General features: G+C 45.4%; 1 protein-coding gene and 1 non-coding gene across 2 annotated transcripts in view; one reads left to right on the top strand and one right to left on the bottom strand.

Annotated features, from left to right (window-relative positions):
• Positions 1 to 1,677: 1,677 nt before the first annotated feature.
• Positions 1,678 to 27,142, top strand: part of STAT1 (signal transducer and activator of transcription 1) — a 1,171,385-nt gene continuing 1,145,920 nt past the window's right edge. The window contains exon 1 of the mRNA XM_068244925.1: positions 1,678 to 1,773. Coding sequence (XP_068101026.1) covers positions 1,702 to 1,773 — 72 coding nt within the window. The 5' untranslated portion in view covers positions 1,678 to 1,701. The remainder of the gene's footprint in view (positions 1,774 to 27,142) is intronic.
• On the bottom strand, positions 3,060 to 3,133 carry TRNAN-AUU (transfer RNA asparagine (anticodon AUU)). The gene has a single exon. It is a non-coding gene; the product is annotated as a tRNA-Asn (tRNA).

The raw sequence follows: 27,142 nt of genomic DNA, 5'->3' as shown, positions 1-27,142 counted from the left end.
CTGCTGAAGGATTGTGCATATGGAGGTCATATCTGCTGAAGGACTGTGCGTATGAGGGTCATATCTGCTGAAGGATTGTGCTTATGGGGGTCATATCTGCTAACTGTCTGTGCATATGGGGGTCATATCTGCTAACGATTTGTGCATATGGGGGTCATATCTGCTAACGATTTGTGCATATGGGGGCATATCTGCTAACGATTAGTGCATATGGGGGTCATATCTGCTAACGATTTGTGCATATGGGGGTCAATATATACAGTGTTAGATTTGTTTTGTAATGGTTTTGCGGCTCCCAGTTTTTTTCTCTTTTCGAAAACGGGTCCAAGTGGCTCTTTATGTCTTAAAGGTTGCACTGTCCTAGTGTAATGGAAAAACTTGTCTGGGTGTGCTCTCAGGTCATCATACAGAATTGCCCCTTTGCCCTCACGTTCCTGTAGCAATTGATGGACCCGATATCGACACCTTTTTATCTCTGCATTCTTATTAGCAATGATCAATATCAATGCTAGCCCAATTTCAGCCTACATTGTAATCCAATTGAATCAGCGCAGATCACAAGTAGGTATGTGATACAATTCCACCATGCTTTACATCTGAGGTATCAGGCCAGCAAAAGTGAATCCCAGCACCCAAAAGGAAAAAGGCTTACTAGCCAATAACAACCTACGTTATAAGGTTGTATACATAGCAAGAGGCTCACAGTGGTCACAGAAATGTTCCAATCTTTAAAGGGACTCCGAGCAGTGCAGAAACTAAAGTCAGCAGCTCCATTCTACTGAATGGAGCTGCTGACTTTGAGAAAAAGTCGCCCTGTGTAATACAATGTAACTATGGAAAGATGGATATCATTTTAAAGCCCTCTTTCTCCTCTTTCTGACGATCCCTAAATCGTCGCCCTACGCCTTTTGCTATTTTCGTGATCGAAATCACGGCCGCGGCAATTACGATCACGAAAATAGCGAAAACTAAAAGGCGTAGGGCGACGGTTTATATATCATTGGAAAGAGGAGAAAGATAGCTTTAAAATGATATGCATCTTTCCATAGTTTCTGCACTGCTCGGAGTCCCTTTAACTGCGTAAAGTCATCCTCCAGATAGCATTAATATAAGGTTGATGATATATCATAAAATGATTAAAAAAAAAACAGGCGTACTAAGTGTAGACAGCTTTATTAAGGATAAATGAAGACAAGTAAGCTGCTTTTAGATGTTGTATAATTGTTGCACTTGTCATGTAAAATTTGTGAAGGGTGAATTATGAAAAAAATTTTATTTTCTGCTCGGACGCCTATTTTTTCCATATCAAATACCTATAAAATTAAATAATTCTATTACCAAAACAAAGCCTAGATTGTCCTGAAAAAAAGTACGTGTATCACTTTGATGGCATAAGTAATAAAAAAAAAGTTATTGATGTATCAATAGTGACAGCTGAGATGACAAAATTGTCAGGAATCCTAAAGGGGGAAAAACCCCGATATGCAAAGTGGTTAAGCTGCCTTCTATATTTCTACATATACAGTTTAATTGTTATTTTAGAAATCAGTTAGTTTGTTGTCATTTTGATGCAATATTCTATAGTTTGCCTTGTCTCATCTTTTATAGTGATTTCATTGTAAATATTTGTGTGTGTATATGTAATATTTTATATATAATTACTTTCCCCTCCAGGATAACTTTCAAGAGGATCCAGTACAAATGGCAATGATTATATATAGCTGCTTGAAAGAAGAGACTAAAATATTGGCTATTGCAAATTCATATTCACAGGTATTTCTTTCTCTCTTTGAAATATATATATTAACAACTGACACAAAAATAAATAAATACTTTCTTAAAGTTGAAATTGAGGTTAAGCTAGAATGAGCTTGGCTTACGTAACTGTTAATAGTATCGCCTGTCAAACCCCTGATACCGAGCTACTTTAATTGAAAGCAGATAAATTCTTTTCTTACTAAAGATGTTCGACATGTAGCCACAGCCTCTTTCTTCACCCTTAACCTTCTTACTTTTTGAGTAACGTTTTATGAAAAATGTTTGACATTGAAGGTTATCTTGGTGTAGCTAATCTTCCAGAGCAGGGATCATCAGAGATTTTACTTTAGGCAAATTAACGGTCCGGATCGCCGCTTTTCCAGTGGCAAACTACAAAAAAAACACAGTATGTGGGATCAGCTGCAAATGGTGAGTACTCAGTGGGAGATAGCAGCACAGACAGGTGTAATTTTCCAAAACAAACAAGAGTTTATTTGACAGCAGGCTTCTTAAACAACAGTCTTTTGACAGCTTGTTAAGTACAGTTCAAACATAAAGCAAAAAGTGCCAGTCCTGGCCACCAGCTTACATTCAGCCTTCAATATCAGGAACAAGCAAAACTCCATGTGCAGCCTGCACTATCTGCAGAGCAAACCAGCTTCTTGAAAACAAACCTAAAAGTCTTTCTCTACAGACTGACAGACCTTGCTGGTCACACCCTCTCTTTCTCTCTTTTTTAGCAGCAACTGTGTGCACAGTCTCTGTGGTGCAATTGGTTGGCGCATTTGTCTGTTAACCAAAAGGTTGGTGGTTCAAACCCACCCAGGGACGGCCTTGCCTTTTGTGTTCAACAGTTGTCCGGAGAGAACCCCAGATAGCCATTTAGCAGCAACTGCATGAGCAGTCTCTGTGGCGCATTTGGCTGTTAACCGAAAGGTTGGTGGTTGAAGCCCACCCAGGGACGGCCTTGCCTTTTGTGTTCAACAGTTGTCCGAAGAGAACCCCAGATAGCCATGTAGATTCATCTCTCTCTCTCTCTCTAGTAGGGATGGTCACCTCTTTCCGCGGAATTGTATTTTCCGCGATTCCAGACGGAAATTGGCCATTCCGTTCCGTCAGAACGGAATTGCTTTTTCAATCCGGCGGAATACCGAAATTGCCTGTGAAATTCCGCCGGTATCCATTGATGGTTTTAAGCTGAAAATTCAGTTCAATGGCATAGAGTCCTAGAGAGAGAGAGATGATTCTACATGGCTATCTGGGGTTCTCTTCGGACAACTGTTGAACACAAAAGGCAAGGCTGTCCCTGGGTGGGCTTGAACCACCAACCTTTCGTTTAATAGCCAAATGCGCTAACCAATTGCGCCATAGAGACTGTGCATGCAGTTGCTGCTAAATGGCTATCTGGGGTTCTCTCCGGACAACTGTTGAACACAAAAGGCAAGGCCGTCCCTGGGTGGGTTTGAACTACCAACCTTTCAGTTAACAGCCAAATGCGCTAACCAATTGCGCCACAGAGACTGTGCATGCAGTTGCTGCTAAGTGGCTATCTGGGGTTCTCTTCGGACAACTGTTAAACACAAAAGGCAAGGGCCGTTCCTGGGTGAGTTTGAACCACCAACCATTGGTTAACAGACAAATGCGCTAACCAGTTGCGCCACAGAGACTGTGCACACAATTGCTGCTAAATGATTTTATGGGGATGTATGTGTGTCTTTTGGAGGGAGGAAGTAAGTCTGCTCCAAGAAGTTTAACACCACTTTTTCCTACAGGGAAGCGTTCACTGTGTGGCAGTATAGTGGTGAGCATAGCTGCCTTCCAAGCAGTTGGCCTGGATTCGATTCCTGGCCAATGTATGTGAGCTTGCTTTTGACATCCTACAAATCCCTGGAAGACAAGATCCATGAACAGGGAAGAGAAGGAGGAGAAGGGTGGAGGTGTGTTTTTCACCTTCCAAAACGGTTTGGAAGCATTTAAAAGGGCACTTCAGTTTTTTTATCTAGATATCCGAATAGGTCGGATATCCGCGGATAATGCGTCCGGATATCCGTGTTCACGCGGATATCTAAAAAGTCAGATTCGGATATCCGGATCAATTCGGATTTTAAAAAGTACTATCCGAGCACCCCTGCTCCCATCCAACACAACCTGGGACAAATCCTTGTATGCAAACTATTTGAGGGGTTACTAAGAGATACTATACATGACTTCATAGTAGAAAATAATATTATTTCTCAGCATCAACATGGGTTTACTAAAGACAGGTCCTGTTTGACTAACATGCTCAGCTTTTATGAGGTAGTGAATGCTAATATGGATATTGGGAATGCTGTAGATGTGATATACTTGGACTTTGCAAAGGCCTTTGACACTGTTCCCCACAAAAGTCTGGTGCAAAAGTTGAGGATGCAAGGACTGGGGAAGAGTCTGTGTGCACGGATAGGGAACAGGCTAATGGACTGAAAACAAAGAGTTGTGGTCAATGGATCGTACTCAAAATGGGAGACTGTTAGCAGTGGGGTCCCACAGGGGTCTGTTCTGGGTTCAGTGCTCTTCAATTTATTTTTTAATGATCTAGTAGATGCAGTAGTGAGCAATGTTGCTATTTTTGCAGATGATACAAAATTGTGCAGAATCATCAACTCTCAGGAAGATAGTGTCATATTGCAACAGGATCTTGATAGGATGGCTATATGGGCACATACATGGCAGATGAAATTCAATGTTGAGAAATGTAAAATCATGCATTTTGGACGTACTAATGGTCTAGCCCCATACAAAATAAATGTGATACAGTTGGGGACATCAAACTTGGAGAAGGACTTAGGAGTACTCATCGACAACAAGTTAAATAATCGTACTCAATGCCAAGCCGCTGCAGCTAAAGCTAACAAAATTTTGGGATGCATTAAAAGGGAAGTAAAAACTCGAGATGCTAGCATAATATTGCCCATGTTTAACTCTCTAGTAAGGCCACATCTGGAATATGGAATTCAGTTCTGGGCACCACATTACAAAAAAGATATTGCAGTTTTAGAGCAGGTGCAGAGACGAGCAACAAAATTGATACATGGGATGGAAGGTCTCACTTATCAAGAAAGGTTAGATAAACTGCGTTTATTTAGTCTAGAGAAAAGACGCCTTAGAGGGGATCTAATTAACATGTATATATACATCAGAGGGCAATATAATAGCTTGGGGGATGAGCTTTTTGTCCCTAGGCCTTCTCAAAGGACTAGAGGACATGATCTGCACATGGAGGAAAAACGTTTTAGCCATTTATTTAGGAAAGGGTTCTTTACAGTAAGAGTGATTAAGATGTGGAATGCATTGCCACAGGAAGTCGTTATGGCAAACTCTATACCTGCATTTAAAGGGGGCTTAGATGCTTTCCTTGCATTGAAAGACATTGATGGCTACAATTACTAGGTAATGCCTAATGATGTTGATCCAGGGATTTTATCTGATTGCCATCTGGAGTCGGGAAGGAATTTTTCCCTTTAGGGGCTAATTGGACCATGCCTTGTAAGGGTTTTTTCGCCTTCCTCTGGATCAACAGGGATATGTGAGGGAGCAGGCTGGTGTTGTACTTTATACTGGTTGGACTCGATGGACGGATGTATTTTTTCAACCAAAGTAACTATGTAACTATATGTAACTATGATTACCTCTTGGGTATCGACTTTGTCACAACAGATTAGGGATGATCAATGAGACACAAGTAATTATTATTGTGTTGATGCAGGATTATGCAAATTCTGGATGTAAATATATTCAGCTTGAAAATGGACCAATCAATTTCATCCTTGGTGATATTTGATTGGTGCATTTTTAAGCTGCCTACATATGCATTAGAAATGTCCATAATCCTGCATCAATTATTTTCATCTCATTGATCATCCCTAATAGTGATATATCATTTGGCTCTCCCTGACCAGTTCTCCCCTTGTCTTTTCATACATTTTGGAATGATGTCCTGTTCTTGGCAACATTACTTTTCATTTTTATTTTCTCATCTAGGGCTGACCTTTGCCCTGAGCGACCTGAGCGGGTCACACAGGGCACTGTAATATTCTTTTGGAAGGGGCATCGGGACTACGGTGAAGCCCCGGCCACAAACCATTGCAAAGCCATGCCCCCAACCCCACCGCTTGGCTCCACCCCATATCTGCTAAGCTCCACCACCACACCGATCTCCTGTGCACACAAATGCAGGGTACACACAGCCTTCTCTTTCCCTTCCTCACACCAGCAATGGGTTAATGAGTGAGTTCCGTTTACAGCCAGGCAGCTAAAGAAAGAGAGTGGGGGAGGGGGGATCTGCTTCCTATACTGGGGGGCTACTTAACACTGGGGCACATCTGGCTACCTATACAGAGAGCACAAAAAAACCTTTGTAAATATGGCTCCGAAGGATAAGACATCACCAAAGTAATTGGCCTGTATCATAAGTGGAACTATAAATACCACACAATATAATATGCCCATATACAAGTAGCCAATCTTAAAATGTCTTACCATACCCAGGCCGGAGGCTGGATCCAACATGCTGCTATACACGGAGTATCTTTACTCCTCAGCACTGTTATAACTGTCACTCCTACTGCTGAAGCCTGCAACCACCCAGTGCTCGTTGGTACACAGTGGCAACCACCAAAGGGACAAACCACAAGCCAGGCTCAGTATATTTATCAGCAGGGAGTTACACTTTTATTTCACAGTTTAAAATCAATTAAAAACAAGTCACTTACATTGTGAGTCCATGCATACTGGACCCTCACTGCATAAATACGCCTATAAGGTTTTTGCACTGACAAAAGTCCAAGTGCTCCTTATTACACATAGAAGTGATTCCCTCCGTACCCTTCTTTTTTACCTCCTCCTGTGCCCCTTTGTGCCTCCTTCTGTCCTCTTGTGCCTCTTTCTGTCCTCTTGTGCCTCTTTCTGTCCTCTTGTGCCCCTTTCTGTCCTCTTGTGCCTCCTTCTGTCCCTGATACTGCACATAAGGTGGCGCCTGGAGATGGCAGCCTCGGCAGCTTGCTCTGTCTTTCTATGTTGGTTTTATGTATTTTTGTTTTTCAACATTGCCTTGTCCAACCCAACCCGGATAACCTTCCCCAGTGAACAACTACTGAGCATTCGGAACTTAGCTAAATATAATCTACCCCTGGATATTTCATCTACTCTTGACCTTCTGGGGATTCTGACCAGTGGAGCTACAGTGCTGAACCAGGCAGTGAGGCTTAGAAGAAGAGGCAAGCGCTCCGGGATCCAGACTCGCTTTCGACGCAGAGGACTGCACTCTCCACTACCTGGAATCATACTCTCTAATGTCAGGTCCATATGCAACAAACTAGATGAGGTTCAACTACTGATCAGAACAAAGAATGACTTTCATCTCTCTGCGGCTATTAGTTTCACAGAAACTTGGTGTAATGATCCGCTCAGCTGTCTGCACAGACAGACAGCTGTTTGACCATTCCTTAAGTCTGAGGGCTGCAGGTCTCTGGCAAAGAGACCGGTCTTTGCTTTGCAAGTTTCAGACCTGCTCTGCTGCTAAGGAATTTGCATACATTTGTTATGCAAATTGCCTAGCTGCCTCCTTTGAAGGCTGGCAGTATAAATACCATGTTCTCCCAGAATCCTTTGCTGGTCATCTTCATGGTTTGTTACTGATGAACTCTCCTAGAGTATCCACCCTGTTTGTTTGCTAAAGTTTATCTTAGAGTAATTCCTTGGGACTGCACTAGGCAGCTCTTCTAGTACAGTCAGGTTGCATTATCTGTTTTGCCTGTACTGTCTTTCTGTTGCGATTGTCCTGTCACCAGCAGCGGTCGACTGGAAATCGTTCTGTCTGTCTGGGGGTGCTAACCAGAGCAGCGGTTGCTAATGGTAGCCCCTTCTGTTCATCTGTCTGGATTGCATTAGCCCTAATGGTAGTGGCAGTGCTTCCTTCTGTGTCTCGATTGCCTTGTTGCCAGCGGCGGTCGACAGAGAATCGTTCTGTCTGTCTGGGAGTGTAGGCCAGAGCTGCGGTTGCTACTGGCTGCTCCATCTGTCTGGATCGCACTCGCCCTAGTGGTAGTGGCAGTGCCTCCTTCTGTATCTCTGCCTTAGGGGTGCTAGCCAGAGCAGCGATTGCTACTGGCAGCCCCACCTGTCTGTCTGTGTTGTCTGATACGAACGCTTGCTGTAGGCTCGGTGAGGTAACCGTTTAGCAAGCGTTCGCGTTCTCTATTTCGTGTTTGTATGTCATTGGTCAGTTAGGGTGGCACGCTTATCACTGGGCGCCTAATGCGCAGTGATCATGCAGAAACGCGTTCGCTGTTGCGAATGAGTGCGGTGTTCGCGTTTAGTTAGCGTTTGTTATTTTCTTTATTTGTTCTGATTCTTGCTTGCTGTGCCTTTGCTACTCTCGTGCTCTGTCCTTCTCAGTCTGGTGTCTGTTGGCAATCGCCATTCTTGCGATTGCATTCATGCTTTCTTTCCGTTGATGTGTGTTCACCGTCGCTGGGGGGCGACACACATTCTGTCTGTCCCTGTGCTATTTCTCTTTGAGGGCTATTCAGCCCTGCTTGATCCTGCTTGTACAATTCCCATCCGGCATCTGTGGCAGTGCAGAGGCAGGGCTCGTCTGCACTCCACAGCTCCATCTGCCGGTGGGAATTGCCCTCTACCAGTGCATTGCACCTAACCTGGGTTCTCCCAATTACACGTTTGTGGAGGATTTCCGCCGCGTTAGCGCACGTCTGGTGCGCTGACCACGGAAACGATTCCGCAAACGTTACAGAATGACCAGCCAAACCAAATTCCCAGGGTAGAGGGAATATTCGATTTTCTTCAGATTTCATTGCAAAGGCATATGTGGATCCTATTATAGGTAGGATCATACATTATATTAAAGCAGTTAAAAAATCTGTGCATCTTCCTGATCCCAACCCATATGAAGGTTACCTTGATACAGGGTTGTTTGAACCTCCATTTGCTCCGTGGGAGTTGGGAGCTTTGATGGAGGAATTTGAGTTTGATTGGAAGGCCTTTTGAGATTTTTACATCGCAAAAAGCGAAGATATTCTGAATGCTTGTCTTGATTCTATGTATATTTTGATTGATTCTGATGAGTGTGACGAGTGTTTTGTGGATCCGGTGATTTGTGTGTGGCAGACGATTTTGGATGAATTGCACACACACCAACCAATTGATTCCAATAAAGAGACACCGTTGTCACATGATTATTCCTGCCTTTCTGTAAAGAATAGCGGAGATGCCGCCGCATGGGCAAGCGGCATGGCGGCCATCTCCGCGTTCCAGCCGGCGGCTTCTGCCGCGCAGCTACATGCTGCTGGTTGGCCTGGTCCTTCTAGTGCACACAGATTAAGAGCTGCGCGCGCCAGGCGACAGGACCTTTATGCAAGTAAAAGGGGAGTCAGCTGATCAAGCCGGTCAGCTGACTCCAGCTATGCTCCGGATTGGCTGAGTGACTGGTGCGGCGCTGTGGAGCGCTCTGGGTATTTATAGGACTTGCCTGTCAGTTGCGAGTTGTCTGCTGTTGCAAATGCTTACGTGTGAGCACTCAGACCCTAGTCAGATCTTACAGTGTGTTAGAACCAGCCAGAGCTGGGAATTCCCAGCCAGAGCTGGGAATTCACACTTAGTCAGATTCCGTTGATAGCTTTAAGTACTATTGTATTGTAGACTAGGATATTGATATATTACTACTGTTTATCTGTTATGATCTCTCGCTTTCCTGACTACTCTCCTGCTTACTGATTCGGTACTTCTGCCTATCTGATAACTGTTGCCGACACTGCCTGTACCTTGATACCGAATCAGTCTTCCACCTCTGTACTGTATCTGTCCGTTTGTTGCTGACCTTGCTTGTCTGACCTTTCTGTCCTCACTAGTGGGTCTTGCCACTAGTGAGGGAAATCTTAAGGGCTGTCATGTCACCTAACCCTTAGGTGATCAGTCTTGCTGTACTGTCTGTGACACTTGTTCCTCAGGTGTCTGTTAGCTGCAAGCAGTGTCTGTTGATCACCTGCTCCTCAGGAGATCATCTTGCAGCACAGTCAGTGGTCCCTGCTCCTCAGGGGTCCACTGGCTGCAGTACAGTCTGATTCCCTGCTCCTCAGGGAATCCTTGGCTGTAGTACAGTCATAATCACTTATTCCACCTGTGACTACCCTTGCAGCACAGTCATTGGTCCCTGCTTCTCAGGTGTCCACTGGTTGCAGTACTATCTGAATCCCCTGCTCCTCAGGGAATTCTTGGCTGCAGTACAGTCTGTATTCCCTGCTCCTCAGGGGATCCTAGGCTATCACTTAGTCTTGATCACCTGCCCTTCAGGTGATCATACTCTCTATCACCGTCAGTGGTCCCTGCTTCTCAGGCGTCCACTGGCTGCAGTGCAGTCTGAATCCCCTGCCCCTCAGGGTTTCTTGGCTGCAGTATTGTCTGTATCTCCCGCTCCTCGGGAGATAACTTCTCTAATTACTGTTGCACCAAACACAATACCACATTAGGTGTCCTGTGTCTAGCTATGCTAGTATTATTGGTGATTCTGCAGATCACCACATAATCAGGTATAGCATCTGTATTATTGGTGATACTGCAGATCACCAATAATCAGAAAAATCTGTGTTGCTGACACCAATCGTTACACTTTCCTGGGGTAAAGCAAGTGAGTTTAAACACTGTGCGACCTGAAATGAATGGGTGTGCCTCGTTTGTGGACACCTGTGTGAATTCTGATAGATTCTCTTCTGTTTGTTTGGAGTTTGAATCTGTGCGATCTGATGCCTGTTTCTCACATAATCCTGCTATGGAGAAAATTCCTAAACCATGCAGCCTCAAAAGTAACCCTTTGAACACCTTGCAGTCTGCTCCACAGATTGCGGAGGCTTGCGCTTTTGAAGTGTCAGTTTCGCAACCTAAAGCGATCTTGGATTCGCAAATTTTGCGTTCTGTCTCCTTGGATTTGACATTGTTAGCCGAGTCTAGGGGTGAGACAGCGCTTTGGTTTTGCGAATCTGATACTGAGGAAAGTAATGTCCAACGCCGACTCATCCACTATATGGAAATCTCTACATGAAATTACAGACTACAGGAAGAAATCTCCTCCCTCACTACACAACCTGCAGCTTGCAAATGAACTGAGTACTTTTTATTGCAGGTTTGACACTAGCAATAATAGCCAAACACACCAAGTCAGTCTGCATAATTTACAACTGTGTAACAGGCAAACTGAGCACTCCTCCAGCCAGCCATTGTCTCCACCCCCTGCAGTGCCTCAGTATCTACATAACACAGCAGACCAGACACAATCTGATAACCTGTCCCCAGATGTGCATGCTCTAACAATATGCCATTCAGATGTAAATAAACTCTTCAAAAGACAAAACACTAGGAAAAGCAATGGGGCCAGACACTGGCTCTGCGAAATGCTTGAATCGCTGTGCCGATCAATTAGGGCCTATATTCACAGACCTATTCAAAGCATCTCTAGAACTCTCAATTGATCCTTCCTGTTTTAAAAGCTCAACTATTGTACCAATTCCAAAAAAAACAAAACCTATATGCTTAAATGATTACAGGCCTGTTGCCCTGACATCATTGGTCATGAAAGCATTTGAAAAACTGGTAATGACTTATCTGAAATCCATCACAGATCCCCTGCTGGACTCTTTGCAATTTGCCTACAGGCCTAATAGATCCGCAGACGATGCCGTGAACATGTGTATGCAGTTAGTACTACAACATCTAGACACCCCAGGCACCTACACCAGGATTGTATTCATAGATTACATCTCTGCATTTAATACCATAATTCCATCACTGCTACACAGCAAGCTCTCTTAGCTACACATACCTGAATCCATCTGCAAATGGATAACCGATTTCTTATCCGACAGAAGACAGTGTGTTAGACTTGGTAAACTCACATCAAGCTCTCTGACAGTCAGTACTGGTGCACCAGGGCTGTGACTGCTCTACTCACTTTACACCAATGACTGCATCTCCCCAGATCCATCTGTTAAGGTTCTGAAGTTTGCAGACGACACAACAGTAGTTGGTCTCATACAAAATGGGGACGAGTCTGCATACAGGCATGTGGTGGGACAGCTTTCCTCCTGGTGCAGCAGCAACAACTTGGAACTAAACACTCTGAAAACTATGGAGATGATAATAGACTTTAGGAGATCTCCCCCAAGCACCTTCCCTTAACCATAAATGGATCCACAATAACTCAGGTAGAGTTATTCAAGTTTCTTGGGTCCACAATCTCAAACGACCTAAAATGGGACAACAACACTGCCACTATTGTCAAGAAAGCGCAGCAGAGGATGTACCATCTACCGAAGCTGAAAAAGTTCGGCCTACCTCAAAATCTAATGGTGCAGTTCTACACTGCAATCATCGAATCCACCATAACATCATCTATGACTGTATGGTTCGGCTCCTGCTCAGCATTAGAAAAGGTGAGGCTGCAGCGCATCATCCGATCAGCGGAAATAACAATTGGCTGTAGCTTACCTTCCCTGCAGGATCTTTACGCTAGCAGGTGCAGAAAGAGAGCGACCAAAATTGCCTCTGACCCCTCTCACTCAGCTCACTCCATCTTCCAGCGCATGCCTTCAGGAGTAAGATTCCGGTCAATCGCTACTAAAACCTCTAGACACAGGAACAGCTTTTTTCCTCAAGCGGTAGCCATACTTAATGCTGAACCATGTTAGAGCTGCTAGGACTTGAAAGTAATCAGCACAGAACTGAAAATGAAAAATTCTCACATTGCTTACTGCCACTATACTTATAATGTCCTTGACTTGTAATATATGTTATAAATCACCTTTTGCTCCGGCACCAGCACCCCCTTGCGTATCACTTACAAACTTGCATGATCACAGAAAAGTGAAACTTGTTTGTCTGTTAAACAACGGAGCAGTGCCAGGTGTCTTCTAAAAGAACGCCTTTATACAATCAGCTCCATCATAGGTACTGCTACACCTATACCCGTAACCCCTTATATCACTTAATTTGAAATATTGGTTCATGAGATTGTTTATGAGGCACCAATCTCTTGACCAGGTTAATTTGTTTTGCATAATTTAACACACAACCTCACCTGGATAATGATGCCCAAAGTTGTCATCCCCATCCCGATGACCAGTGGGTGTAGGAAGAAATTTTGAACTGCAGAGGCCCAGTCCGAGTGTCCCTGGAACATCGCCGGAAACCTTTTCCACCAGGTCAGACTGGAACTCACCTGCTTATATTTGTGTTCTACCTCATTAAGATCACCTGGATCATGGTGAAATCTTACCTCTAACTTAGTGTTCTGTTTGTATAACCGTTGTAACAAAGTGTGGTCGTCTTGGGTCAAAACCTGTTCCCCTTTGTCCCATGTCGTGTTATCTTTCAGGAGGGGAACTTCCCGTGAAACTTTGAACTTTAGAGTTCTCTTAACAATTTGAGGAATAACGTCAGCAAACTTGGATGACTTGATCCATATGGGATCTCCGCTCACACAATATGTTCCCCTTGAAAGATCCACCTTATCGGAACCATTATGAAAATGTACCTTGAATGTGTCATTAAACATTGTTAAAAAAACAAACCTTTCCTTCAGCCACCGGAACTATCGGTTTGGCTTCCGGGCGGATCTTTTGAATGGTAGCCTCGCATTCTGTGTTACTGAGCCAGCAGGCTTCTTCACTAAATTTTACTTGCCCCGGCAAACAGGGGTACCTCTGTGAGAATTGCCCGCATGAGGACAACTCTACTTGTTTCACCTCCCCGTCTAGCACCAAAAAATGTTGACCTCTCAGGTCATGGTGTAAGGCATGTGTTGAGGTGGGAACTAAGGAAGTAGCGGTGCGTAAAGAAGTGTTGCACCCTTTCCATTTGTTCACCCAAACATCTCGAAGCTTCCATGCAAAAGATCCTTCTTCAGAAAAATCGATAAACCTCTCCTTGTCCAATCTCAGTTGTACAGGATCTTTTAGCATCTCCCTGACAAAATATGTCCCCAACTGTCCTGATTGGACCCCTTCCCCCCTTATGTCCTGAGGCAAAATGCGTACCTGAGGTTGGGAAGACTGTACTCTCTGCAATCTTTCAATTAAGAGTACCTCTTCACTTACCCAACTAGCATGAGGATAAGTGGCTGCACATGGACTGTGTAATATTGTCCCCTGTTGTGACCCGTGTAGTGAGAATGGGGTTCCCTGTGTTGGCTTTCCCTCCCTCGGGATCGCTCTCCCCACCCTCTGTCACCTGGAAATGTGGCTTGATCTCGATTTTTTACTTCTTGTTTCGAGAATCACCAACCCTCGGCTTTCCAGCCTTTACGTGTGTATAGTTGTTTCAGAGACACTCTCTGTTGGTAGTTCCAGAGTGTGATGTTGTCCCCTGCGTCTCTCCTGTAGGAGAATTGACGCCTCCTGCTCATTCCTCTCCAATCTGGAACCATCTCACTCTGGATAACCAAGACAAGATACTCCTGAACCACACCCTCCACCTTTTGCATGTACCCATTGTACTGCACTATACCTTTTAACCAAACTTTGGATCGGTACCTTGGTTCTGGGAGTGTGACATTCCACAGCAGATTTAAGCTGCTGCCAACCTCACACCTCCAGCACACCTGACCCTCGATACCTTTCACCAACATTGTGCCATGAAATTTGTTTCCACCTGGCACTAGTGATCTATTCCATCTGTGCCAATCGGAGAGAAGTGGAAGAGGATCAGCCTCTTTTTCACCAAACATTAACATGTTTGGGCCTTGTGTTCTCATTAACCCCTTATTGTTCATGAGAATGTCCTCTCTTTGATCTCCTAGGACGGAATGGCAGCCTAGGATCACAATCAGCACGGTACTCTTCATTATAAAAGCACCTCCTTGGGAAAGAAAAACATTAGCAATTTGCATTATGCTTTGCTCAGCCAGTTTTTTTAGTCTCTTTCCGATCTCAGAAATCACGCGGTTCTCCAAACTCAGATTGGCATCTGGAACTTTTTGCTTATCTGTTTAAAATATTCTCCCGCGGACTTCACCTTTGGAAGCTCTCACCTCATTGCAAACTCACCCCACATCCCCCCCCTTCTGTATATACACGGCCGTAGTATGCACAGATTACGGATGCCACACACCTGTTGCTGCTTTGCCGGTGAGCCTGCAATGCTCTTACTCATTGTCGCATTGACTTACCTAGAACTTCATCGATCGCAGCCCTCTCTGCTCGACGTCCTGTTTAGTGTCCCCACTGACCAATGTTTGCCAGGTAACCACGCAGGGTTCAGGGCTGCGCATGCCTGCATGCGAATCACTGAATGCCCACTTGGTAGGTAGTCCTATGGCAAACACCGTACCGAGACACTGTCACTCTATAAATGGCAATTCTTTGTTTCTTTGTAATTGCCCCGTGAACTGCTTTCAGTTCTGTTTTGTGCTAAACTGAATCAGAGCTGGAGAAAAGAAGAAAAAGAAAAAAATATATATATTTGACCAATCGGTGGGCGAGGAAAAACACGCTAACAGCCCAGCAATGACCTCTTTGTCAATCTCTGGTCTTGTCCCTGCCACAAAAAACCCCCGAAAAAAAACGTTCTGCAGTCGCAGCGACGTACACCTGGATTGGTCAACTCCTTTCTTTTTGTCTTTTCCTTTCCCCCTCTCCAACTATGCACTGTCCCCCCCTATCTCTATTGGGAACACATGCTGCACCGCACTTTAAGGTGCCTCACTTAAAGGAATGATCCCCTAAGTAACCCTGTCCAGATACCCCCCCCCCCTGATCCGCTCTTGCAAATCACCCCCTGGGAAATATCTGACTTCTACGTGTCTCCATACCCCTGGCTGGAAAACACTTCCTATCTGGAAGCCGAAATACTCGGTGGAATATCTCTCTCCCCACTCTGGACCCCCTCCCTCCCACCAGCTGTTTCCGTGTACGGCGCTGTGTGCACAGCTGTGACATGGGATGTGGGATCCCCCCCAGCACATCCTCCCCCCTGCCATTGGGGCATGCCTATGAGTGGGCGCTTCCCACCCCCTCCCCTCCTAATACATCATGAAGGTGGGAGTGGCATTCTCAGAACTCCGACTCCATTTTGAGTCATGGCATGCCAGCCAAGATGGCTGCTATGTAATCCCCCATAGCAACCTCTCAATCCTATACGCTTATAGAAAGGAAAGATACATGCACACTATACATTTCAGCATATATAGACATTTCAGCATATGGATCCAAAAAAAACACATACAAAACAAATAGCACAGCAGTTTGTGAAGTTTCTTATCTCCTTCACCTCAGAAACGAAACTAAAATCATCTTGAACATGCAGACGGAGAGAAAAAAAAACACGCACTTAACCCTGTGTCATCAAACCGCTTCCCACAGAACTCCGATCTTATGATGGCTGAAAAAAAACATGCTGAACAGAAGGAATTTTCCACAACTACACAGAAACCTCAAAAAAACAGAATGAAATCATCCCTCTATTCTATAGCCTACGAAGGAGACACTAGGTTTCACTATATAACCGTTGCCACTATAAATACATCAAATTTTACTCGGATCAGAAACCTATGTCTGGAATGCGGAGTGACAAAAAAACGAACAAATCTTCCAGCTGTTAGCAGATGTCCGCCTCTCTCCCGTTTCTCTCTCTCTCTCTCTGGCCTCTCTCCCCCCTTCTCCTGACATACTAGCGGGCGGGTGAAAAGCCTCCCACCTAACCCAAGAGAAAAACAAAACAAATACAACCTCTGAGATAAAACGAAAAAAAAAAAAACAGCAAGAGAAACCTATGTACGCTGCTCACACAGAAACCGCAGCAGCTACTGCCGGCCCTGTCAGCTCCCCCCCCCCCCTCCCTAAAAACCCCAGGGAGGGAGAGAAAAATCCGCAGCTGCACATAACACACAAAATACATTATCAACCCCAAATACACTACATTGCTTTGCAACCAAATAAACAAAACTTTTATACTTGCCTGGTAAACGGACTTTCTATACTCGACTGTCATTGGATCAGCTTTAGCAAATTTTCCCACGGACCTCTGAATGGACTTCCTCCTCAAAGCTGCGGAGTATCCTCGCTTCGCTCAGCGGATCAACCCCCTGCGGCATTTGCTGGGCCGTGCCTGGGATAGCTTCTGATCCTGTTTAGGCATGCAACTGCGTGTACGGCGCAGTTGAAATTCAAAGTCCAAGAGATCCGCCGCTGATTACCTCGAACTGCAGCCCGTGTGCTAGCTCATGCAGCCTCCCACACACCACTTATCTGCTCGATAAGCCTGTCCGCCTCTGTCTTCTCCGCTTGTTTCACTGTGGAATTTCTCGATAGACTGAATACTATCTATGGCCCAGCCCTTTTCTGTCTTGTCCTGTCTGCTAGACAGCGCTGGGTTCACGGCACCAACTGTTATAAATCACCTTTTGCTCCGACACCAGCACCCCCTTAGATGTGCACCTCACAGAATGTGAGCTGACTCGACTCTCCTCACAGCAAGCATTATAGGAGATAGACTTTCTTAGGCATCTTCAAGTTCCAAGTTGTTTATTCAGTAAACAGATATACAGACACAGTTCGTTACATCTTAGCAAAGCAGATTCTCCTGTTTAAGTCCGTTGCGTTACAAGCTCTTGACTAACATTCCTCCTGAATGTTAGTCAGTTATCTTCTTTCTATATTACGTTACATCTAAACTAAGTATATATAGCATACAAGATAACTAACGAGACATAAATAAAGGAAAGTAATGAGGGGTCCAGTCAGTAGATAGAGAGCATGCAAGTAAGAATAAGTGCGCTCCGTTGGCTCGTCATGAACCTAAATACTGACCAGGAAAGAGTTAACTGTGTCATCATCTGAACCCTCCCCCTAAACCTAGGATTGGTTCAGATCCCTTGTGAGGTCATGATACACACCTACTTGATTAATATTCTATGAACCTCTTGGCCTAGTTGCAAGGAATTTGATATTGATTAAACATGGCTGTGTTTACTGTTCTTGTGGTGTACATGTTGAGGTCAGTGAGACCTGTGGCCTTGTCTATAGAATAGCTTCTTGGTATGTCCTAGTTCTGCTGACAGTCAGAACTGTAGATTTTCTCTCTAAGAGAAAATTTTCTTAAAGGGCAAGTCTGCACCCCAAGCCTTTTTGACTAACTCAGTCCAACTCACTGAGGCCTACTTAAATTATAACAACATACACACTGTCTGTCCTTGTATTGTTTTTGTTTGTGTTTGTTAAGCAACTGCCAAGACAAATTCCTTGTAGGTGCAAACTTACTTGGCGAAAATAAATTGATTCTGATTCTGATTGTGCCTCCTTTTGTCTCCGATTGTACCTACTCCTGCCCCCGATTGTGCCTCCTTCTGCCCCACATTTTGTCTCCTTCTGTCCCCCTCTGTGCCTCCTTCTGTCCCCCTTTGTGACTCCTGGCTCTCGTGCATCCTTCTGTCCCCTTGTGCTACCTCTGCCCCCCATTTTATCTCTCTTTCCCACTATGTCTAGGCTCATTCTGTCCCCCTTTGAGCCTCCCTCTTTTTGCCTGTGACTCCTTATGTTCCTCGTGCCACTATCTGTCCCTGTCCACTTTCTGCACCTCCCAGGCCGGTGTGTAAAGGCACCTCCCTGCCAGGTTCCAGTGCGGTGCCTGTGCTACCATCCTGTCTGTCTTTTGTTCCCTCTAGTGTTAGCACCTCACTCTCCTCATGTCACGTGTAATTATGCTACATGCAGTAGGCCGAGTGGTGAGTGGACAGGCAGAAGCACGGCACTGGACTCCAGTGGAGAGGTGAGAGCACAGCTTCTGCTGCGCTATACTCTGCATTTACACACTAAGCTGGGGGAGTGCAGGAAGGCAGTGAGCAAGGAAATGTGATTGGTGGGTTTTATATGTTGTTCTACTTTGTGATATTTGTCAAATATGTTATTTAACTACTTAAGGACCATGGTGATTGAAATCTACGCCCTGTTTTAGTGTTCACCTGGCTGGCAGGGTGTAGATTTCAATCACAGCCACAGCGTGCATCTGCCGCTTCCGTTGCTCCCCGCCGATCTAGCTGCTGAAACCCGATGTCTCTTGCCGCAGCTCACTGGCTCTGCATGTTGCTATGACGGCGGTCAGGAGCCGATTTCATTGACTCCTGGCTGTGTCTAAAGTGTAAGCCACTCCCATAGGCTTACATTGATAGACACGGTCAGGAGCCAATGAAATGTCTCCAAGATGATCCGGTACAGCTCTTTTACCAAAATTGCTTTATCGGATCTTAAAAGACAGACATAAAAGCTGCAGAGCGACTACGGTCCTCCGTTTCGGACCATCACCGTCCTTGTTCACGCCACACAGCCATTTGAACAAATGCAGACAGACAATTTATATAGTCCTCAATGCCATTATGCAACCAATCAGAATCTATATGTAAATGACCGGACCTGATGGGGAACTGCAGGGTTGGACCACTGAAAGTCACACCCTCCCCTCCAATTGGTCAAAGGCTCATGATGTCACCAAAACATACAACACATATTAGGAAAACATTCATAAATCTGATCTGGAGCATTCAATAGTTACCAAAAAGATCCCAGGTGGAGAGCATGGATCCCCTGAAACAAAGGGCATAGCTGAAACATAACAGTATAGCAGCGATTAGTCTTACACCACACTGCAAGGCAGAAGAGCAATGCCCGCCCTCGTCAAGGCAACATAAGTCACATGACTGCCACAACGGAATGCATACCTCCCAACATTTCAATGTCCCAAAACGGGACAATTAGGCCACACCCCTGGCCACGCCCCAACCCCCTAGTCACGCCCACCCCAGAATTTTTTTTTTTTAAATTGTTAAATTACTCCCAAATGGGAGGGTGCCGGGGTGGTGGTGGTGGTGAGGAGAAGGAGGAGGGGGGTGGCCAGGCAGAGAGAGGGGGGAAAAAAGCCGGTATGCGGCATGGATGGCCGCCGCCGCCATCATTATCCTTCTCCTTCCTCCTAATATGTCACAGTCCCCCAGTGTCCCCTTCCCCCCGCACAGTAATATGGGCAGTGGAGCGGGCAGTAAGCCTTACCACTGCCTCTCCGCTGCGTACCGGGATCTCCTCTGATCTTCTCGCTTCCTGTGATGTCACAGGAAGCAGGAAGATCAGAGGAGAACCCGGTACGCAGCGGACAGGCAGTGATAAGACTTACTGCCCGCTCCGCTGCCCATATTACTGTGCGGGGGGAAGGGGACATATTAGGAGGAGGGAGAAGGATAATGATGGCGGCGGCCATCCATGCCGCATACCGGGCGGGCTGGTGCCTCGATCGGCTTTTTTCCCCCTCACTCCCCAGCGGCCGGGGCCAGGGGGGGGGGGGGGCAGCGCGGGACAGCGGGACGGCCCCCCAAAATCGGGACCGTCCCGCCAAAAACGGGGCGGTTGGGGGCCCTGGGAATGACGTATACTCAATAGCACCACCCAGACGCACAGTCGCTGCCGCATGCCCATAAGTTTGTATGGATTTCCAAATCTCTCCACCCATAAGGCAAAACCCCTATTCCCACCAATATTGTCAAAAGACGGGAACATGATACATCTAAAAGGTGATAAGAAAAGAACCCCCCGGGCAATAACCAACCCCCAAAGCACCTGGCACAGACAAAGTGACATTTACCATACAAAATTAAGATTGTACTCCCTGTTCCACCCCCCACGTCCTATCGTCCCCAGTTCCCGTATCCAGCAGGCCTCACGCTTCAACAATTCTCTTCCCCTATCACCCCGAAACTCCCGAGGCACCCCCTCAAGTACTAACTCCCTTTTAACGTTAGAGATAAAGAGATCAATGGCAGGATTAGAAGGTGGCCTAAAGGAACTCCTGTTCCTAAGGCCAGTGTTTTTCAGGGTTAGGTCTCCTTCCTCCACTTCTTGCACAGCAGGTCGTTCTGAAGTGTTACTAAAAAAGTTCTTACGTTTTACCGCTCGAAAAAAGCTATGCAACTCGGTGTCCAAAAGGAAAAAGTTGGGAAAGTTCGTAGGACAAAAAGAAAGTCCGAAATTAAGAACACGTTCCTCCACCGGACTAAGAGGATAGTCCGAGATATTAACTACCAAAGAGACTACACTTTCTTCTGACGGAACTGCATCCGATTGCTCTTGTTGTCTTTGCCTTTGGTGACGATGCTTCTTCTGCCTTGCAGCATGGTGTAAGACTAATCGCTGCTGTACTGTTATGTTTCAGCTATTTGTTCAAATGGCTGTGTGGCGTGAACAAGGACTGTGATGGTCTGAAACGGTGGACCGTAGCCACTCTGCAGTTTTTATGTCTGTCTTTTAAGATCCAATAAAGCAATTTTGGTAAAAGCTGTGCCGGATCACCTTCGAGACATTGCATGATAGACCCAGGAGGTACACGGGTAGATCCAAAGCACGCTGATCCCCTGCATCATTGGAGTGCGGTCCTACATACCTTTTTGGCAACAGGAGCCAATGAAAGCAGCTCCTGACCGGCTCACTTGACAACGGTATGCGCGGCAATTTGTCGGGATTCCGTCGTTATTGTACCAGAGGTCTCTGGTCCTTGAGGGGGCAGAGACCGCTGGTAGTGAAGTGATAAAGTTATGATATTTTAATTTTTAGACTACTAATTGTGTTGCTTGGTGTATACGCCTCCCTTTCTTTCCTCCAAGATTTTTTGCTGGGTTGTTTGTATCTAGAGGAATCCCCGTATTAAGCATCCACCCTATACATCACATGGTTCATATTCTTGTGTGTGTGTGTGTGTGTGTGTGTTTATCTATTTATTTTGGGGGGTTGGGGTTGACACAGGACCCCTTGCCTGGAGTGACAAAAATCCTAGCAATGGCCTTGACTACAAATTCTCTTTTGCATGTAAGATATTGATAAATAGGCCAGGTTTTTTGTTTATGTGATAAATATTTTTTTTTTTACCATTTCATATGCTTTCACAACTCAGACACGTGTTGCTTCTGAAGCTGTAATTTCTGCACTACTCAGCCGCTCAGGACTCACCAGTGTGGGCTCGTTTCCTCAGGCTGCAGGGGGAACAGAGTGCCAAGAGCTACTGTTACCCGCACACCGACTGAGCTCTCACATAGTGACAAAGAGTCGCGCAGTTAGATCTGGGAGTGGCATCCTGACACGGCTTCTCCACTAACCAGCTGGAACCCGAAAGGAGGACAACACCGTGATCCAGCCTGGTCCCTGGCATTAAAGGGACAACAGCCCACAAGCTGATTCACCCATATGGGCACATCATCATCATCTTTAGGGGAAATTATTCATCGGCCAGCTCTCACCTGTATTCCTGATTGCGCTCTTTTCTCTTTTTCTGCCTTTACAGATTTATCCTATCATTGACCAGCAGATTCTCTAGAATTGCACCACCACAATTGTTTTCAATGCCTGACCTATCTACCCAATACACGGATCCAGATCACTATTCCTGTGTCCAGGGGAGTAAATATTCAACCCTAAAAATGTGAACTATCTTTAAACAGGATTGTTCAACCCTAACACAGACTTTCTGAGTGGCGTTTGGTGAGATCACCAAACATCTTGGTCTACTGTGATAATAGAGGCAAAGATTGCATGGACACAGAGGACAAGAGAAAGTATAAACTTATACCAGGGAAACATCACTCTAAAATCAACCATGTGAGTGTACATCCCTTCAACGATTGTCGGTCTCTACAGCTAGCATAGGTTTACTGCAGGCCTGACCAATCAAATGGGAAGCAAATGACTCCTGGCAACTATCATTACCCTGCAAGTTTCCATTAGCTTACTAGATTATAGAGGAAACAAGAGAGAGGGTAAAACACACAGGGGGAAAATCACACTAATGTGAACTATATGAGTGAATATCCCTGCTGCTGGAACAAGCTTGGAAGCTCTTGTCTGTGATCCCATCTTTCCAGCATAGGGGAGAACGTCAGGAACAGTACCATTTCTTATGCTGTCTAGTTCTCCTATATTGGACTCCCCCACCAGCACCAGTCTCCCGACCATGGCTTGTGGCCCAGGGATTTCATGCATGAGCAGTGCTGCCAAGAGGACATCCATCCTGCAAAATAAACTCAGCAGCTATTCCTCTTGGGTGTTTCCAGGACGGAAACCAAGTTAAAACTGAGGAACCAGGGGAGGGTGCTTGAAAACCCTCAAATAATAGCCGGTATAAAGACATAACCAAAGACACATACCAGAGAGGAGTGGAGCTTGACTCCTCAGAACTATGGGAGCAAGAGCCTGCGGACGCTTCCATGGTCAGCATACACAAGACTGACCAGGATGCACAACCCTTGAATAGGTCACCTGAAAGTTTCCGCTCAAACATAATGAAAAGGTTTGCTTTACCTTAGAAATCCACCGCCTTACCGAGCAGACTAGCTCAATCAGCGGCTAAATGCGGCGAGATGTCCGCTGGGATGCACGCCGAGCCATGGAACGCATTCTACTTCCTCCTTGGTCAGGTAATGCGGAAGTCACATGTCCACCTGCGCGCGTCCTTCAGCGGAAGCTGCTCCGGCGTGTAACACAGACTGGGGGAGAAGCTGATGCAGACATCAAGCACCCGCACTGGCTCGCCTGACCAGCGCTGACATAGGGGACACTTGTATGCCGCGGCTCCTGAAATCTATCATGGTTGGCCAGCTCTCCCCACACAACCAGCATCCTGCTGGACGGGAAAACAACTGATGAGGGTAAGGGAATGCTGCCTTATGTAGTGTGCCTGCGTAATCAATTATGTTAATTATTTTAACTAGTATCCTGTCCAGTTGGAAATGGAGGGAGACAAGTCTCAGGGTTGCTGTCCTGAGACGTCCTGGAAATTAGGGAATTGCTTGATATAGATTGTGCCTCCATTTACAACCAATTGGAAGCTGTAACGATTGCAGGAACTATCTCCACGGTCAGCGCACAACGTGTACGCTGACACAGAGGAGATCTCCCACAAACGCTCAGACAGAGGAGCCCAGTAATGGAATACACCTGGGGAGGAACAAACCCAGCCAGCAGGTGGAGCTGTGGAGCACAGCAAGACAAATCCCCTGAACCATCCACAGATGACAGACAGAAATTGCACAAAGCGAATGCAGTGATGAGCAATATAATAACAGAACAGGAACAGATCTACCTGAGATCAGATAAATGTCTGTCAAACTGATAGCAGACTTTGAGGAAACAGACAATCATTCACAGAGCATCCACAGATGCCAGACAGAAATTGCCCAATGCGAACGCAGCAATGACCAATACATTGACAGGACAAGAACAGGAACAGATCTACCCCAGATCAGATGAATGTCTGTCAAACTGATAGCAGACTTTGAGGACACAGACATTCATTCACAGAGCATCCGCAGATACCAGACAGAAATTGCCCAATGCGGAAGCAGCAATGACCAATACATTGACAGGACAAGAACAGGAACAGATCTACCCCAGATCAGATGAATGTCTGTCAAACTGATAGCAGACTTTGAGGACACAGACATTCATTCACAGAGCATCCGCAGATACCAGACAGAAATTGCCCAATGCGGAAGCAGCAATGAGCAATACAAAAAGTACAGGATATAACAAGTCAGTATACTTTATTTCTTGTGAGAAATACACGTGTTTAGTGCACAGTAAAGTGACGAACGCCACCAAGGCGGTAAGCCCCAGTGGGAGAAGCCCACTGGTGGCAGAGTATTCAAACAAACAGGATTTGAACACACTAATACAATAATGAAAATAACAAAGAAGCGCCAATATGTGTATATATTGGCAATAAACCAATATATATCACAAAACTAACAAAAATAACAAATCTAGCTAAGTGTGAACTCCCCGGTTTCCTCCCGGGTTCATCCACACACGGAACTGATTACGGTCTGAGAGCTATCACAAAGTATTTGCAATATACTTATAAGATATAACCTCACCAGTGGCAAGGGCCCACTGGTGAGTGAGAATAGTCAGGAACAAGCAAAAGGTCAATTACAATATACACGATAATATACAATTATAACTCTAGCTATGTGCAAATAGGCCGGGGTCCTGCCGGGTTCAATGCACTAAGATCTAACTAAAGTCTGACCCAGGACTTGCAGTCCAAAGACTAGCAAAATGTCAGGCGGGGCGGCAGGCTCAGGAAGTGACTTTTATGGATTAACACACCAATCAGAGAGAAGCATGCAAAAGGACAAAGCAGCCATCTGAATTCACTTAGCCTGCATCTCATAAGTTCATGCATCCCCATGCAAACAGCATAGCACTTGAATTCAGAATAACAGACCACACCACAATGAATGCAAATGAAATGCAAATGGACAATTCATTCATTGTGAATGTCAGAAAATCTCTGCAAACAGCAGCCAGCATAGTCTGGCTGCAGTAGTGTCTGAAGACAAAACAGACCTCACAGAGGAGATCATTACAGAAGCCCATTCCAATTCCACGCATAACAAAATCATCATAAGCCTAATGTGAGACTTGGAAGGAGTTCTGGATAAAGACATAAAATCCACATTGGATATTTACTTTATGAAAATGTACCAGGAAACCCAAATAGTCTACAGAGGACTCAGGTCCTCCATACAATTGGCTTTTATGGACCAGTCTTTAGGCTCATACACACATCAGACTATAGTCTTTGGAAAATGAAAGATCACAGACCAATTTTACCCCCTTCCATGTAATATGAGAGCCATACCTACACAGTCTATTCTATGGAGCTGAACTCCCCATCAGACAGAAATCTTTGCAAGATGCTGCACACACAGATGCTGTACAGACACAAAAGATCAGTATCTGCAAAAGATCTGTTCCTGCCAAAAATCCATTCCTGCAAATTGCAATGAAAGTCTATGAGATCTGCAGATCATCATACACACATGATTTAACTGACATTCATCTGCAGATCAAGCAATCATCTGCAGATCTGAAAATCCATCCTGGTGGATCTGATCTGCAGATGAATGTCAGTTAAATCATGTGTGTATGATGATCTGCAGATATCATAGACTATCATTGCAATTTGCAGGAATGGATTTTTGGCAGGAACAGATCTTTTGCAGATACTGATCTTTTGTGTCTGTACAGCATCTGTGTGTGCAGCATCTTGCAAAGATTTCTGTCTGATGGGGAGTTCAGCTCCATAGAAAAGACTGTGTAGGTATGGCTCTCATACTACATGAAGGGTGGTAAGATTGGTCTGTGATCTTTCATTTTCCAAAGACTATGGTCTGATGTGTGTATGAGCCTTACCACTGCAGACTAAGACACTTTCTGTGACAAACAAATCCCTGGAATCTGTGGATCTGATTATTGCCAAAAGAACAGACATCATACAAAAATTACAACCATAAATAAATAAATGTTCCCAAAACACTTTTCAACAAAAAGTACAAACTATATCTGGAACAAAAAAACAAAAAAACAGCCAAAGATTAAATAATCCAGAGCGGTATAATATATTTATACATAGGTTCGAAGTTACATTCATATGGTCACAAAACAAACCATATGGTTCGAACTTGGTCAGACGCGGACTTGGCCTGGGGGGTGGGGGAAATTTTCTCCCCAGGCCGCCTTGTGCCCACATGTTTTGGGCTGCCGGCCGTAATGAGAAGGAGAGCGGATGGCCGAATGCACGTAGCGGCAGCGAATGGGCCGCTAGCGAGATGCAGGGCAGAGCAGGGATCAGATGGAATCTTTTACGCTGCTCCGTCACATGTGACTTACACCCTATCCTTATAGTGGCCAATCAGCACAGCAGAAGGGAGCACGTGTGATGTGTATCCTCTCGCAGAAAGTAAGGCTATCCAGGAAACAAACATTTCCACCAACGGAGCTTCACATTACATCAGCGACCTGACAAGCTGCTCCTGTGTTCTTTCAAGAAGTCAGTTTTTGCAGGAGAGGTAGCCGACAGAGCACGCTCTTATCTGCTCTTCTCTCTGCTGCCAGGTGACCCTGAGGTTAAAAGTTCAGTCAGAGTGCAGTTGAGGAGTCCAAGTTTCCTACTGATGGATGAAGCAGGAGCACATGCGCCTCTGGCTCTCTGCTCTCTGGTGCTAGCTGGGCAAAAAGATCTGTGGGTACAGCATTAATTTGCAGGATGAAGGTCAAATGCCAAAGGAGGATAGTGACAAATGACAGATGAAGCTTCTGGAATCAAGCAGCCGCTGGGACAGTGCAGAACTAATAATGCATACCACCAGACAGGAGATCGACTGCTGATGCTTTCTTGCTGTAAGTAGAGATGGGCTGAACGGTTCGCCGGCGAACGGTTCCACGCGAACTTCGGTGGTTCGCGTTCGCGTCCCGCTGGCGAACCTTTGCGGAAGTTCGGTTCGCCCCATAATGCACCTTGAGGGTCAACT

This window comes from Hyperolius riggenbachi, chromosome 7 (genome assembly GCF_040937935.1).
Source record: "Hyperolius riggenbachi isolate aHypRig1 chromosome 7, aHypRig1.pri, whole genome shotgun sequence".
NCBI classification, from domain to species: domain Eukaryota; kingdom Metazoa; phylum Chordata; class Amphibia; order Anura; family Hyperoliidae; genus Hyperolius; species Hyperolius riggenbachi.
The sequence above is the reverse complement of the archived record's forward strand: the minus strand, read 5'-3'. Positions and strand labels throughout refer to the sequence as shown.